We start from the raw sequence: 16,745 nt of genomic DNA, 5'->3' as shown, positions 1-16,745 counted from the left end.
TGCATAGGCTATTATTCTTGGTCAATTTAAAGTCCCCCTTTAAAATTTAAATTTATGAATTGCATCTGGGACACTGAAACAAGGGCCATTAAGGATGAGTGATTTGTCCCTCCTCTCTTCTAGGTATTATGAAAGGGTCGGGGAGTGGAATGCAGTGAGAACCTGGAACATCCTATGGGAAATATACCTGGGGGTCATTTTACAGATTCCAGATATCCCTGCATACTTGGACCTCTGTATTATAAGCAATAGTCATGACTACAATTTCATATTTTTGCACAGCTTTGGAATAACTGTCAAACACATCTTTTTATAAAAAGCACAGCTAAACGTGGCGGGAAGTGCTGACAAGTCGCAACCAACTCATGGCAGCGGTGGAGGGTTTAGAACAGGGGTAGTCAACCTGTGGTCTCCCAGATGTTCATGGACTACAATTCCCACAAGCCCCTGCCAGCTGGCAGGGACTCATGGGAATTGTAGTCCATGAACACCTGGGAGACCACAGGTTGACTTCCCCTGGTTTAGAAGGCAAGAGACGAACAGAGGCCATTTGCCATTTTCAGCCTCTGCAAGGCAACCCATCTTCCTCAGTGGTCTCCCATCCAGGTACTCACCAAGGCCAACCCTGCTTAGCTTCCAAGATCTGACAGGAGTGGCTAGCCAGGGCCATCCAAGTCTCGGACAATAAGGACTATTCTAACGATTCATTGATAAGGTGCATTCTAAAAGTGTAGAAGGGTTAAAAACAAGTAGCCACAAGCCCTTACCTGTTCAAACCCTGGCAGTAGCCAATGGTGGGATTGTGCCGGGAGAACGCCAGCAAAACCCTTCGGAGTTTGGGAACAAGCTGAGAGGTAGGCGACGTAAAGTGCTTGTTGTTGGTCAGCGTGCGGGGCAGATCCAGCTCGATCTGCCGGGAGGCCGGATGTTCTGCAACCTCGCACTGCTTGAGCAGGTCCTTGTAGTGGCCAGGAGAACGGATATGCTGCACCCGGTGGCTGACGATCCACCGCCACACTCTCTGGCGATGCTCTACTGGCACGCCGCAGCGCAGCAGGCTCTTTAACTCCGAGGAAGGGGTCAGTTCCCCGAGGTTATTCCACCGCTCGGAAAGGGATTTGTCCAGAGCGTCGTGGTTCAGGAGGTGGCTGGACTTGATCTCCAGAGCCTGGATTTTTGCCAGAAGCTTCCAGTCTTCGGCTTCGTAGTCAGGCACCGTCATAAACCCATAGTCATCGTACTGCCTGGTCAAGGATGAAAATAAAACAAGGGGTGGGGTGGGGGGATCAGATTACTACGCCTTCTGATCAACTGATGGTTTGCCTATTGCCTGTTCAATTTTAAAATGTCCCTCTTACAAAGTCCTCAAAGTATATCATGAGATATCATACTCACACAAGCCAACATTTGCTGTCAGACAACAATACTGTATTTAATCTCTATGCCTGAAGTGGCACTGGAGGTCTCTGAGCAGGTCTCTGTGACCAAAGAACCCCAATTTGGTCACTTTGTAAGTATTAGCTACATATATAAAACACTTTATTTCCTGTTTCCTTTCTTGCTTAGAGTAAGAAAGAATGAAAATGCATTTATTGTTTATTGTATTTGTAGATATTGGCCATACATGGATGGCCGGTTCTTTCTTGCTGTCCCTTGCACTCTATGTATGCATTCAGCTAGCAGATCCTTCCAAAAGGCATTCAGAATATGGCAGCTATATAGAGGTCCACAACTCAGGAAGTGAAGCTCCATGATCCAGATGAAGTTTCCAATGAATGGACCGAAGACCAGTGCTTTACACCACAGTCAGGCCCCAAGCCCTCCTACACTTTTCCAGGAGTGTCACAAAACAGCCACATTCCATTATGTACCCAACCATACACAAGAACATAGGAGAAGTCATGTTGGATCAGGCCACCAGCCCATCTAGTCCAACACTTTGCTTCACACAGGCCTATTATGCACAGCCGCTGAAACGGCGGCACGGAAAACGCGGAGGAGGAAGAAGCGAAGCAAACCGCTTACGCATGGGACGGAACGCAACGGTGGCAAAACCAAGAGTATCCGATTATGCACACGACTACTCCGGAGTCGTGTCTGGTTGCGCCCTGGTCCCCGGAAGCTCCACTTTCTTCCGCATCTCACCAACACGGCTTTTTCGGTGGCATACGTTGACTCTGCGCCTGGTTGCCGCCTGCAGCGTGCATAATTGGTGATTTTCGCCGCCGCCATTCCACCCCGAATGCGGACCTTCCACTCCGTGCATAATGGGCCCTAGTGGGCAAAACCCAGGGGCCCTCTGCCAGAAGGGCCAGAACTCCAGAAGCCCTTTCACTGTTGCCCCCCAAGTGCCAAGAATACAGAGCATCAATGCCGTGTTGTGCCATTACTTGATTGGGCTCTGCTGTGCAGGAACGGTAGCTTCCTCCTTCACGCTCCACTGCAGTGCCTCCTGGATGAGGCCCTTCACCATTTCCATATGGTCACTGGTCAGGTCCGGCAGGCCTTGCAGCTTCCGCAGCATCATCAGGTATTTGCTCTCAATTTGGCAGTTGTGGGCTTGCAGGCGAGCGCACTGTGACATAAAGGGAGGGTTGCTGAAATCTAACAGGTTGCTGAAATCTGGAGAGAGGTCAGTTGCCAGAGCTGATTGGGACATTCGTTGCATCCAGAGCAGTAATGCCCAAGGCAGGCAACCCTGTGGACAGTTCTGAACCTCCTCTGGCTTCTACATCCCACTGATGGGGAGGGAAGTGATGCAGCCCACTAGTATACTGGTGATTGGGAGTAGACTGTCTAAATTCTCAGGCTTAAGGCAAGGTCAATGGGCTTTTTGTAAGAGCTCAAGTCTCCCCACGTTTGGCAAAGTTACAGTAATTAACCCACCAGTTCCAAAAACATGCTTGCTGTGTAATCCATGTATAATAGGGGGGGGGCTGGTTTTTTACACCCCACTTTTCACTACCTGAAAGAGTTCCAGAGTGGCTTACAAATACCTTTCCCTTCTTCTCCCCACAAAAGAAATACTGTGAGGTAGGTGGGTCTGAGAGAGCTCTAAGGGAACTACTCTGTGAGAACAGCTCTAAGAGAACTGTGACTGGTCCAAGGTCACCCAGCTGGCTGCATGTGAAGAAGTGCTCTTAACCACTACACCACATGTGTTGTGTGTGTGTGTCTGTGTGTGTATGAATGAAGAAGTCACCTATTTTGGCTCCCACAATGTGAAACTCATGTACAGCATCTAATTTTTCCCCAGTGGAGCAGTTTTCTTAAATGTAACAAGTTATATCCGCTCCTGGATATTGGGGGGGAAAGGTAGTGTCACCACGAATCATAGACATTGCAGAGGGAAAATTTAAAGCGCTAAATATCAAAATGGAAATCGAATAACATGTAAATGACTTTCTTTAATTTGGGGTCACCAGGGATGAAAAATCCAGTGCAGATCCATCCCTGTTTAAAACTCAGGCAATCTGCATTTTAGAGAGAGGTAGAAATTGGGACTCTTTCCTCAAATATGTGGAAACATTTATATGACTAGATGTTAAGCTTCTCTTCCTGATTTCTATGTTTAAAAAGATTATGCAGAAACAGGTAAAAAACGTCCTACAAATCTGGAAGTGCATAAGAAGGACTAGAGCATGACCAAAAACGCTGGCTCTCCAAAGAGCACCTAGCTTGGCTTCTTACTTTCATCAGAAGGATCTTCTCTCTCTGTGCCACCGTGCTCCAGATTTTAGTAACCTGGTGGATTTCAGAATTCAAAAACTGGTTCTGAGTTTTATAGGCTTCAAGGTCATCCTGGCGAAAAAGAAAAAGAGAAGAGAATCATTCAAAACAAACTGTCTGCAAAACTATATAATTCATTAGCTGTGAGGAAGGAAGGGTTACAACAAAAGCCCTTGTTCTCTTTGCCCATTGGCAAAAGGAGACAAATGCTACAGTCATACAGATAACAGCCCACTGTAAAGTCATTGTTCTGGTTAACTTTTGTCATGCGATGCTTTGTTTCAAGGTGCTAGGGGATGAAGTTCTGGAAACTAAGCATTGTAACATGGAAGGTTAGAAAGGGAACGTGTATGCTCTTTAAAGCACAAGCTGAAGGAAGAAGCCCTCTGCTTAGTTCTGGTTGTGGGAAGGGAGTTATTGGAGTGGCCATTTATTTCATTTTATTTACAAGAGAAAAAGAAGAACTATTTTTTTGTACCTTGCTTTTCACTATCTGAAGGAATCTCAAAGCGGCTTACAATCGCCTACCCTTCCTATCCCCACAATAGTCACCCTGTGAAGTAGATGAAACAGAGAGCTCCAAGAGAACTGTGGTCATCCAGCTGGCTGTATATGGAGGAGTGGGGAATCAAACCCAGCTCTCCAGATTAGAGGCCACCATTCTTATTTTTGGGACTAAGCGATTACAGTAGGAATTATGGACTTTACTATGTAGCTCTCTTATTTTATACGAATTTGTATTCAATCTGTTTTATAGACTGACTAGGGGCCAAGTCCGTTGCATTCATGAATACAACGGGTGCTGGGGGGAGGGGGTAAAGGAACTCTGCGGATGACATCCCCCTCCCCTCAAGACCTGGAAAAGCTGCAGGCAGCTCTCACGCAGCAGGGATCTGCAGCCTCCAAGCCTCAGAGGAAAATGGGAGGAGGAGAGGGTGGTCAGGGGTGGGGGATGGAGGACGACTGGCTGACCACTAGACAAGCAGGCAAGCCAGTTGGAGGAGGAGGCACTCAGGGGCCTAACATGTCAGGGAGAAAGATAGGATTCAGCGTGCCAGGTTTCTTTGTGGAGGGTTTTCTGAGGGGTAGGAGGGTGCAGAGCATGCAATCATGCAAACCACACTTACAATTCAGACCGTTGCTACCTAAGAGAGAATTAGGCCATGACATACCTTTAGTCAACTGTGAGTGGCCTTCATATTTCTTACAATCTGTGCATCGCTGGCTGTACATAGTAATATAAAAGGCATCTTGAAGAGAAGTTCTTCATACAGTTGTCAGCTTAGATATTCTTTAAATAAACTGTTAAAGTGCCTCAGTTTTCTCATATTCTAACAGCAGCCTGCGTGTTAGCCCATATCGTTACAATCTCTTTTCTATTGCAACCCAAGGAAAATAATTACAGACATAATCCAAAGCCTACTTGCTGAATTCTGGGTATTCATTTTGTATATTGTTACTTTTTAATACTCAGTCAAGTGTTTCTGACACAGGTCTCTATAGGCAGGCGAGCTGGTAATTTTTTGGGGTTTTTTTTGTGAGCTACTAATTCATTTGCATTGATTTCCAAGACCAGTTGTGCAACTCTATGGGCAGTTGATCCAGTTAAAGTCTGCTGATGTCAATGGGTCTAGACAGCAATAACTCTGCATAGGATTATACAGAGCAACAGTTCTAATTTATTCCTGCAACTTGGGGTGGGGTTTTCTGAAATAAAGCCAGCTGAGCTTCCAAATTCAGGAGCTCAGAAAAGGGAGCTGGAATCTGGAAAGGGTGTCTCAGACAAAACAGAAAGCGCAGTACTATGGGGCAGGCATACGCCTGAGGTGAAACTGGAAGGGTGGAGACAAAATGGCTGCCTGACACTGGGCCACGCTGCTCTGGCTTTTGCCTCAGGAGTACCTTCAAATGTTCAAACTCTTCCTGTTGCTTGTACAAGGCGTCCGTAGCAATGGCATCTGCCTCCCCAGCAGAGTCTGACATTTCTTTGGTGAGCTGTTCTGTCAGCTTTAGGACGACCTGCTGCTTGGCCTGATTCTTGTCCATCAGGAGCTGCACGTGGGCCTGCAGCTCCTCGACGTGCTCTTCCTTCAAAGCAAGCCGATGCTCCAGATCCTTCCTCTCTGTCTCCAGCGCTTCCACCCGCTTGTTCAGCTCTGCAATCTGCCTCACTTTGTGCCGCACCAACTCCAGCCTGTCTTTCTCTGTTGTGGCCAGGTACCTGCAGGACTCACGCTTCTCTTGCTGAGCTGCTTCCAGGGCTTTGTGGAGAAGTTTAACCAGTTCCTGAGGAGGAAAACACAAAAAAAAAAACACAAAATCCCCTCCTCACTATGTTACCATTCATCAGTTCAAGATACCCTGTTTTTGTGCTGACAGGGGTGTTTCAGTGTAAATAAAATGACGTATTTATTACATTTTTTATCCTTCTCTTCTTCCAAGGATCTACGCTGTTCTCCTCTCCTCCATTTTATCCTCTCATCAACCCAATGTGGCAGATGAGGCTGAGAGAAGGTGAGTGGTCCAAGATTATACAGCAAGCTTCATGGCAGATGGGGATTTGAACCCGGGTCTTTTAAATCCTAGTCCAGCACACTAACTGCCATACCACACTGGCCATCTCTGGACCTGATGTGAGGTAAATATTTTCCTCACCATTTGGCAGTGTGAACCAGTTCGCTAAGCTAGAATGGGCTGAAAGAACTCCTCTCAGGGCAGCAAAATTATCTTTTATGGGCTCAGAAATTATAGGTTTGGTTGCAGTATAAGGACACATCTTATGCCACACCCAAGCATGGCCTTATTCACATGTGACAAGAAAATAAAGAGCTGCACCAGTCATAGGTGTAGAATCGGGTAAAAAGTTTATTCCTCAGTAAAATATTTTAAAAATATTTTATTACTCAGTTAAGTCTCCAAAAATTCCCTAAGTGTTTCACCAATAGGCTTTGTCAGGGAAATCTGTTTGTCTTTCAGTAGTTCTTCAAACAAACAAGAGTATAGGATCAGTAGAGAAGAATGTGAAGGGAATTTTTGGATATATATATATATATATATTTTATAGCTGATTTTGCACCATTGGCCCTGGCCTTTTCCATCTCCTTGTTCACATGTGCACCTTCACCACTTAAATGACTGCAGCATCAGGTGAAGGCGGGGATACCAGCCTCCAGGTGGGACCTGGGAACCCCCTGGAATTATAGCTTATCTCCAGACTAAACAGATCCATTTCCCTGGAGCAAATGGCTGCTTTGGGGGGTAGACACCATAGCATTATACAACACTGAGGTCCTCGCCATCCCATATCCTACCCATGCCCAGCTCCATCCCCAAAGTCTCCAGGTGTTTCCCAGAGCTAGCAACCATAGGTGAAGACTTGCCTGAATTGAGACATTACTATAAAGAGAGCTTTCACAGCAACATGTTACTTCAAACATGACTTTCTATAGCAGGGGTAGGCAAACTGTGGCCCATGAATTGTAGTATGCTGGCAGGGGCTCATGGGAATTGTAGTCCATGAACATCTGGAGGGCCACAGTTTGCCTACCCCTGTTCTATAGAGCCAGATCGTACATTCAGTGCAAACTTTCCAATGTGTACATGCATGATCTGAACTGTCAAAAGGTTTCGGCTGTCCATTAAAATTACAAAAAATCTGCACAAACAATGGGAAAACGTCCTCCTTCTCTCCCAAAATACATTGTATCTACTATGGGCTTTCTCTAAAAGGAACGATCACTGCTCCTCACTGTGTTCTACATTTTAAGGTCACGCTCTACATTTTCAGGAATCTAGTTTGTCATTTCAGAAAGGAATAACTCCCAACTATTGATCCATAACCAATCTGTCTTTGTGGATTTGTTTGAATAAGCAACAGGCAAAGGCAAGTCCCTATCTCATTGGTTATGGGGAAAGATGCCCTTACGGGTTGCCATGCCTCTGGAACCCAAAGAATTAGACAACAGGTTTGGATTCAAGTCCTCACTAACTCATACAGCTCACTCTCGTTTCAGCCTATTTTACAGGGCCGCTGTGAGGATAGAGCAGAAAAGTCAGATCTACAGCAGGGAACTCAGAGAAGCAGCACATGGTCATGGTTTCAGGTTCAAATGCTAGTTAAAAAGAATTTTGGGATACAAGCTGAGAAAGGCTCACTCCCTAGTCCATGGAGACCTGCTTCCAGTCGGAGTAGATCTTTTTGGACTAGACAGATTTACTGTCTGACTCAGTGTAACACAGCTTCATATGCTGCTGTAAGTTCCCGAGTGGAAGGACAGAACAGAAATGTGACCAAACATTTCTGATTCTGAACGGGCAAAGAGGAACGCATTTCCGTCATATGATGCTCAGCTGACTTTCCATTCCCGATGAAGGTACAGGATGACTTGAAGCCACAACCAACTCAGAAATATTGTTTGGTTTGGCAAGGCTGGTAGGCTGCATCTATATATCACGCTAAACTATGATTTGTTTAAGCTGTGCAACAAACTCTGGTTAGTCAATCAGATGGAAATAACTATTCTATGACAGGTTTTTGCGTGGGTACATTGCCTTCCCAAAGTTTCCCTGATCTGAAACAGTCCCAGAGAGCAGATCATCACTCCACAGTTATCTAATATGTACCCTGAATATGACATGCCCAGAACACAACAGGGAACTCCCTGAAACCACTTCAGTATCGAACAACAGTGTGAAAAGCAAGGTCCGGAGTGGAATATGAGCCCCCCCGCCGCCGCCGCCATGAAGCATAGAGAGTACCTTGGAGGGCACACATCTAGCCTATACTCCAATACTTCAACAGCTGCAATGGTTACCAGTTGAATCCCGGATCAAGCTTAAGATCTTGGTAATTACCTTTAAGGCCATATGTGGTCTGGATCCAATGTACCTAAGAAACCATCTCTATGCCTACACCCCCCAAAGAGCACTACGCTCAGCCAATACCAGCAGGTTAGTAATCCCTGGCCCCAAAGAAGCATGTTTGACCTCGACCAAGGTCAGGTTGTTCTCTGCCCTGGCCCCCACCTGGTGGAACGAGCTCCCAGAGGAGATCTGGACTCTGTCTGAGGTATCCCAGTTCTGCAGGGCCTGCAAAATAGAGCTACTAGGCATTTGGCATCCAATCAGATTTCCTAAATAGAAGAAATAATCTTCTTTCCTTTTATTAGTAGACAAGGGATGTTGCATGCAATCAGGTAGGATGCCTAAATTGGGGGGGGGGCAGGACAGGGGGAGGACCTGGGATCTAAGATGTATGGAAGAGATTAGGCCTTCAAGCAGCACTGGGCTACTCTTCTAGCTGCCCTGTTAGGCCATATCATTGTCTTCAACCATCATGAATATAGCCAGTTCATTAACTAGCAGATGTGGGTGGCATCCGTCAGTGGGTGGGGGTGGGTGCGGAGTCCAGGCGCGGCTCCGGGGCGGGCCATGCAGGCGTTTCTTGCAGCAGGCCTGTCCTCGGGGACAGAAGTGGGAGTTTGCGACAGCTCCCGGGGACGGAGGCGGTGCGTGGCTCATGGAGGGGGGGCGGGGGGTGGGAGGAGTGAGGGGCTGCGGTGTCCGGCACAGCAGGCTTTCCTTTGGGGCCAGGTGGTCCGTGGTTCATGGCAAGGGGGCAGGGGGCAGGGGGAGTGAGGGGCTGCGGCGTCTGGCACGGCGGGCTCACCTTTGGGGCCAGGGGGTCCTTGGCGAGGGGGCGGGGAGAGAGAGGGGCTTCGGCGTCCGGCATGCTCCTCTTTGGGACCAGGCAGTCCGTGGCAAGGGGGCGGGGAGAGAGAGGGGCTTCGGCGTCCGGCACGCTTCTCTTTGGGGCCAGGCAGTCTGTGGCTCGTGGCAAAGGGGAGGGGGGAGTGAGGGGCTGTGGCGTCCGGCACTGTGGACTCCCCTTTGGGGTCAGGGGGTCCGTGGCTTGTGGCGAGGGGGGGAGTGAGGGGCTGCGGTGTCCAGCGCAGCAGGCTCCCCTTTGGAGCCAGGTGGCGTTCCTCGGGGCGGGTTGCTCGTCTTTGGGCGAGAGTGAGGGCACGCGGGTGGTGGGGGCGGGTTGTGAGGCGTGTTGCGCCTCCTATTGGGCTGGAGCTGCAGCCAGTCAGGTGAGGGGCTCACCTGATTGTCTGGTTGACTGGGAAGGCTGTCAGCCTGGATGAGGGGCCAATTGCCGTTGGCCTCAATCCTGGACAGGTACAGCCTACAGTGGCCTTACTTTTTTATTTATGAGGAACAGATGGGATATAGCCGAATGGGCTATTAAAGCCCATTTCTGTGTGTGGGTTCACAAATTGTGGTTCAAGCCCTACCAAATACGCTCTTCAATGTCACATTTACCTTCTGGGACTTGACTTCTTCTGTGAGGATTAAAATTTGGTACTTCAAGGAAGCTACTTTCTCCTGTCCCATCCCTTCTGCAAAGTAAGAGAAACCACTGTTCCCTTTTTTCGTTTTTCGAATAAAGGCAGGCTTGATCTTCATTCTGGAATTTTCTTGAGTTTCTGAACTGACTGAGGAGAAAACAAGCAGGGTTAAAGAAAGGAATACTCTTGTTCACCAGGGAAGAAGTCAGACAGGTTTAAGATAAATCTGGGATTGATTCTGAGGAAAGGGGTAGTGTGCACCTCCTCTTCTAGATTTAACAAAGTCACATTTAAATACTTAATTCTTCAGTCAGTGACATTTGGAGGTGCTAAGTGCTGTCAGTAACAGCTGATTTATGGCCATCTTATGGCAATTCCGCATGGGCAGAGACCAAAAGGGCAGACATACGGAAGTGGGGCTAATCCTTGTGTTTATATGATGTTGTCGCCAGGCTACTGCTCTGCTGGGCCTGGCATGGATCAGACCCCAGAAGCCCCGTGCTAAGGGAACACGAATTCTTTTATATTTCGTTTTGGTGTTGCAGGGGCCAATGGGGTCTGTCCCACAGCAGGCCTCCAGGGGCAAACAATGCCTTGGATGGCTTCACAGCGTATCCTGTCACCGCAGGGCAGACCAGGGCATTGTTGTTTCATTTGCAGGCAGGGGGGATTGTGCAGAATGCAATCCCAGCATCCAGCAAACTACAACACCACCCGCCACCCCCACCACATGGCGGAACCTACTTCTGCCACCGCGTTTCCCGGGTCGACTGGGTGTCCCGCTGAAATGTGTTCCCCATGGTACACATTTCCACACCGGAGATGATCTGGTGCTGAAATGTGTCCTACAGCATTTCACCAGCGGCAGCTCAGAATGGGACCGCTGGTGCGGAATCGCCCTTACAGAGGTTTCAGAACACGAAAAAAGAAGAGCTGGGTTTTGTATCCCGCTTTTTATTACCCGATGGAGTCTTAAAGTGGCTGACAGTCCCCTTCCCTTCCTCTCTCCAACTTTCCCTGGTTTGTCATTTTTCACCCTCATCTCTATTCATTGGACCATGATACACATCTCGTTCAGGATCGTGAAGTGTTAGAACCACAACAGTAGTTCTACCACCTCATGATCCCAACAGAGATGTGTATCATGGTCACCAGTGATGTGCTCTTTATATGATAATGACGTGCACCACTAGAAGCACCTGTTTCCTCAGCTTCTGCTCCCCCGTGCTCTTCCTCAGCGATGATTTCAAAATCTTCTTGGGTCTCCTCAAAACTAAGTGTACCACCGCAATCTCCTCGGTTCTGCCGGTTGCCACAAAGATTATGCACGGTGTTCCTGAGATCACACAAACATCGGCAGATGGTCAGGAAGGAATTATAATAACTGATAAAAGCAGAGACCTAACTCTCACTGAGGAGGCAGATCTGCAGTGGGGCTATGTCAGATGGGGACTGAATATTCAGCTCTCCAACATGCCAAGGAGAAGAGTTCTAGCCTAATCTTCCTGACACATTTGTTTTACTGTTGGATACCTTTGTCGTTTAACCATGGATAAGAATCTTTTCCCCATATCCAGCATGTACACAACAACCAAAAATTACTTCGGGTGTGCCGAAGTTATAGACACTTCTGGATTCTTGAGAATAGGTAGTGGGCACAATAACAAAATCGCTTTTGTGGAGAAGTAGAACCAGCTCCATAACAGCTGTTAAGAGATACTGGGTCCAATCAAAAAGGTAAGGTGGGTCTACAGAATGTTAAAGGTAAAGGTATCCCCTGTGCAAGCACCGAGTCATGTCTGACCCTTGGGGTGATGCCCTCTAGTGTTTTCTTAGCAGACTCAATACAGGGTGGTTTGCCATTCCCTTCCCCAGTCATTACCGTTTTACCCCCCAACAAGCTGGGTACTCATTTTACCGACCTCGGAAGGATGGAGTCAACCTTGAGCCGGCTGCTGGGATCGAACTCCCAGCCTCATGGTCAGAGCTTCAGACAGCATGACGGCTGCCTTACCACTGTCTGCTACAAGAGGCTCACAGAACGTTAGGAAGGCCTAATCCAAGCATGTGCCTATGGCGGAGGCAAAATCTCTGGCATCTTGTGAAGTACTTCCTAAGCCAATGAGGTGAAGGAGCAGCTCAATGCAAGTGCATTCCAGGAAATACACTGGGGGTCATTAATGTGCCTGTGGACTCCATGTTGGGATTACTGGTTTACTTAATGCATGTGACACACTAAACCCTTGCCTTCAAAAACCTCCTGGCACAATATGTCAGCAGATATTTAAGGTGCCACAATGCTCTCCATTGTTACTGGCAAAACAAACTAGCCGCTTTTCTGGAATGTCAGTATATGAAACCACGTACTGTATTTCGATCCATGGATGCTTGAGGGAGATGTTCTGAAAAGGTACAGAGGACTGAGGAGCTGGTAGAGAAGCTGCCTTTATGCCAACCACATCTGTGGGAGTTTTCACGGGGGGCAAAAACTCGTGTTCTGCCTCAGCTAAAAAGGAAGATAAGAGAAAGAGCTGCAAAACGCTTGATGGAGTTCAGGAAGGCTTTTTAACAGAGGGGCCATAGGGAACAGAAAATATGCAACCACTGTCTTCTTTTTGGCTTCTCCTAATGCAAACGAGGAAACAACTGCTTCATCAAACAAAATGCAAATCTCAGATTTGGTCCGCTTTACAGTTACTATCCAGCCTCAAATAGGTAAGTGAGACCCAGTGTGCTGCAACAGCTTGAGGGCCAGACTAGGATCTCGGAGACCCCGGTTCAAATCCCCACTCGGCTCTGAAAGTTGGCTTGGGTGACCTTGGCCAGTTATACACTCCCAGACTAGCCTTCCTGTCAAGGTTGTTGTGAGGGTGAAATGGTGGACTTTGAGTTTCCATGGGGGAGAAACTGAAGTTAATAAATACAAAACAAATTTTGAGTTCAAAAATTCTGGCATCCAGGCAGACAGATATATGATTGAGGGCCCTATAACCGCTAGCTTTCATGTATTCAGACTGTACTACAATACACTGGACTATATTACAAATTTGAAATGGTCAACTCTGAAAATGCCAGGTGACTCCAGGGGTGGGGCTTATGCACTGGAGAAAGGAAGTATGCATGATTCCACTTCCCTTTCATAGTTAGGCAGTATATAGTTTGTGTCACATCTGTACGGTAGATTTGAAGTTGCCTTATACTGAATCAGAGCCCATTGGTCCATCAAGTTCAGTATTGTCTACTTAGATTGGAAGTGGTTCTCCAGGATCAGGTTTATTACATCACCTACAGCTGGTCCTTTTCAACTGAAGATGCTAGGGATTGAATTTGGGACTTCCTGTAAGCCAAGCAGGAGTTCTACCCCTGAGCCTTGGTTGATCCACAAACGCCTGTGTTTCAATTTTATAAAAACCAAAAAAATGAAACTCCAATATCCTAGGGGTGGGGTGAAGGACTCTAATATAGGTATACTGCTGTTACTTACAGTAGCAAAACGGGCCTTTGTCCATAGCATCCTCTACCAAACTCCAAGGCTGGTTATTACAAAACTCCCAACGCTTGATCTGCAGTTGCTGCAACCAGTACATCATAGCTTGTTTGCTGACAGCCTGTAGTCGAATTTTTAAAAACAGAAATAAATAAGAGGTCAGATCATGATGGCAAAGACAATTTAATTGGAACAAATTTGTTAAGCAACTAATTGGATTTCCCAATGGGTACGAACTGCATTTTTGCCGTGAGGTTCATGGTTTGTGGCGAACCACAAACCTGTACGAACAGAGGCTGATTTGCAAACTGACCGAGTTCGCATCAGTTTGTGAGTCACTTAAAGTTTAAACCCTGCTTTCTGCTCCCCACAGCTTTTCTCAAGGAGCAGAGAGCAGGGGTCTGAACAGCAGGAGCACCTACTTTCTGCTCCCCAAAGAAAGCTCTCGGAAACAGAAAACAGGGGTATGCTTTCTGCTCCCCACAGCTTTTCTCAAGGAGCAGAGAGCAGGGGCCTGAACAGCAGGAGCACCTACTTTCTGCTCCCCAAAGAAAGCCCAGGGAAACAGAAAACAGGGGTATGCTTTCTGCTCTTCACAAACTGCACCACAATTTATGGAAGCTTGTGATGGTTCTTCAGTTCGCGAACCACAAGCCAGCCAAAATTTATGACAAATTTGTTTGCCAGCTGGTTTGTGCCCATCCTGATTCAGAATATTGAATGCTGGCATCCCACAAAAGCAGAAGGCTGCCCTCATGATAAGCAGTAGTTTCCTGTAGACAAAAAAGTTTTTCTCCTCGTCAGAATGAATCAGAACATTTTGTAAGAGGAAAAAGAAAACAGAGCTGATAATGTGATCAAACTATTCTGTGTCTCTGCTCTTTGCCAATAAACTGGGGGGGGGGGCAGAAGCGTCTGAAAAATCAGTGTTTAAACTTGGCTTTGTGTTAGTGAAAAATATATTACTAATGGATTTAGAGAGAAAAGCTGAATTTTTTGTAACTTGCTGTTTACTACAAAGCAGCTTACAATCACCTACCCTTTCTCTCCCCACAACAGACACCCTGTTTACTTTACTTTTTTAACTTATTTACTTCATTTACTGTTCTTATGTTCTTCTGTAAACCTCCCTGAGCCTCCGGGGAGGGCGGTACATAAATAAAATTAAAAAATAAATGTATAGACAGTTGTCAAAGCAAATTATAGAATTAGAAAACATTACAATGTAAATGGTATAAGATGTACCACAAACAATGTAAAAAAAAAAACTCTGCCTAATTTCCCCCCACAGACATTAAAACCACAACACTACGCCTTTCTAAAAAAATCACCCTCCTGAACAAAAACGTTTTACTATACCCTGTTCTCATTTATAAAATACTAAGGGTTATTAATCTTTTTTGGCTATCTGAAAATCTCCAGCTATAAATGGCGAGAGGTCTAAGGGGAGAATATTAGATTCCAGATAACTAGAAACTCAGCTCTAGTTAAGGAACTCATCCTGGGGCAATCTAGGCTTTTAATGCTTTCCGGGCAGCAATATCAAGGTTAAAACAAGCATTCGATGAACATTCATTCATTGCCCCCAGAAACAGACCTACTTCTTTCTGCCCCTCCCTTCAGCTATAGTTGTAGAGTTGCCAGACTCCAGGTGAGGACTGGAGATCCCAGCATGACAAAAGATCTCCAGATGACAGAGTTCAGTTCCCCTGGAGAAAATGATTGCCTTAGAGAGGAGACTCTCTATATAATGCCTTGCTAAGGTCCGGTCTGGTCCCTCCCCTTCCCGTCCTCCACAACCAAATCTCCATGGCACCCATCCACACCTTTTCTAGTGCCTGCCAAGTATATTTAGACAGTAGGCAGGACCAGGTATTTCTTTTGGAGATTTGATTGGCTGTACAAATTCTTTTAAAGGTTGCTTTGGCAGCAGCTCCCACCACAGCACAGAGATCTGCACTATGTGATTTGTGAAGCAGTGGCAATCATTCTGTGGCTGGCCCTGGCTTCAGTGGAAGCTATTTTGGAGTAGCCAATTTGTTGCTGTGCCTACCAAGACAAAATTGCAAGTGCACACGCAGGCTCAAAAGATTTGAAGACCCCTGCCTAGACCATCAACAATTCAACACAAACACACAACCCACCAGTCAAATGTACATTTCACATACCTTAAGGATAAACTCTTTGCTGGGAGTCCTGATTTCAAAAACTCCCTCATCCGCTCCAGCCTTGATATCGAAGCTAGCACTGGAGACATCGATGCTCCCCAAAGGGTTAACATCTTGGGCTGTCCTGTAGTAAAGCAAATGGCATTTGCTCTCCTCATAAAAGAACCAACGAGACTTCCAGGCCCTGATTGGTGCTTTCCCAGAACATTTGTGTAAGTAGCCGCAGAGCTTCTTCCTGGGGGCTTCCCTGCCAGATTTCAGACATGCATTTTCCAAGCCTTCATGACAAGAAGACACAACAGCTTGGTCGACTGTGCAGTTTTTCCCGCTTTCAATGCTTGCCGCCTTCTCTTCTTCTGATTTACTTGAAGGTGCTGGCACAGGGGGCTCCCGACTTCCAGAATCTGGTTCCATGTTGTCCCACAGGTCAGATTTCTTGTGACTGGAATGCAAAAAACAGCAAATAAGAATGAGTAATGGAAGAACTCCAGCATCTGCATGCAGTGGGAAGATTTTTTTTGCCATAAATTAAACTTCTCCAGCTGCAAAATAAAACATATTTTTCCAACCCGACCCAAACTGATAAACAAAGACAAAGGACATACTCCTGTACATGATTTCCACTATTGCAGTAGTTCACCAGCTGCTCCAAGGTAGCTTGTGCAGCTAATACCGAGGGGGGCAAACTGTGGCTCTCTAAATGTGCACAGACTACAATTACCATGAGGTCCTGCCAATGCTGGCAGGGGCTCATGGGAATTGTAGTCCATGGACTTCTGGAGAGTCAGTTTGGCCACCCCTGAAAGACCCAGGAACAGTTTGCAACAAGACTGGCTCTAGGCTTGTTCTTTAAAGCCTGTCCCCCCCCACAGCCCATGTGCTGCTGAGTCAATATTGAGCAGGGGGTTGGACTAGATGGCCTGTATGGCCCCTTCCAACTCTATGATTCTATGATCCTAACATGCTAGAGTGGTTAAGCGTTGAACCAGTAACCAGAAGACACAGGTTTGA

General features: G+C 46.7%; 1 protein-coding gene across 3 annotated transcripts in view; it reads right to left on the bottom strand.

Moving 5' to 3' along the window:
• The window catches only part of TBC1D2 (TBC1 domain family member 2), a 36,488-nt gene that overhangs the window by 12,416 nt on the left and 7,327 nt on the right, over positions 1-16,745 (bottom strand). For all 3 annotated transcript variants that reach the window (XR_013232668.1, XM_077345483.1, XM_077345484.1), the window contains exons 2-10: positions 15,735-16,176; positions 13,564-13,687; positions 12,447-12,585; positions 11,279-11,415; positions 10,054-10,226; positions 5,632-6,015; positions 3,691-3,801; positions 2,391-2,575; positions 768-1,244 (exon numbers count right to left, since the gene is read on the bottom strand). Coding sequence is in view for 2 of the 3 variants with exons in the window: in XM_077345483.1 (XP_077201598.1) it covers positions 768-1,244; positions 2,391-2,575; positions 3,691-3,801; positions 5,632-6,015; positions 10,054-10,226; positions 11,279-11,415; positions 12,447-12,585; positions 13,564-13,687; positions 15,735-16,176 (2,172 nt within the window). In the remaining variant the exon portion in view is untranslated. The remainder of the gene's footprint in view (positions 1-767; positions 1,245-2,390; positions 2,576-3,690; positions 3,802-5,631; positions 6,016-10,053; positions 10,227-11,278; positions 11,416-12,446; positions 12,586-13,563; positions 13,688-15,734; positions 16,177-16,745) is intronic.

Source organism: Paroedura picta, chromosome 7 (assembly GCF_049243985.1).
Source record: "Paroedura picta isolate Pp20150507F chromosome 7, Ppicta_v3.0, whole genome shotgun sequence".
NCBI lineage: Eukaryota > Metazoa > Chordata > Lepidosauria > Squamata > Gekkonidae > Paroedura > Paroedura picta.
The sequence above is the reverse complement of the archived record's forward strand: the minus strand, read 5'-3'. Positions and strand labels throughout refer to the sequence as shown.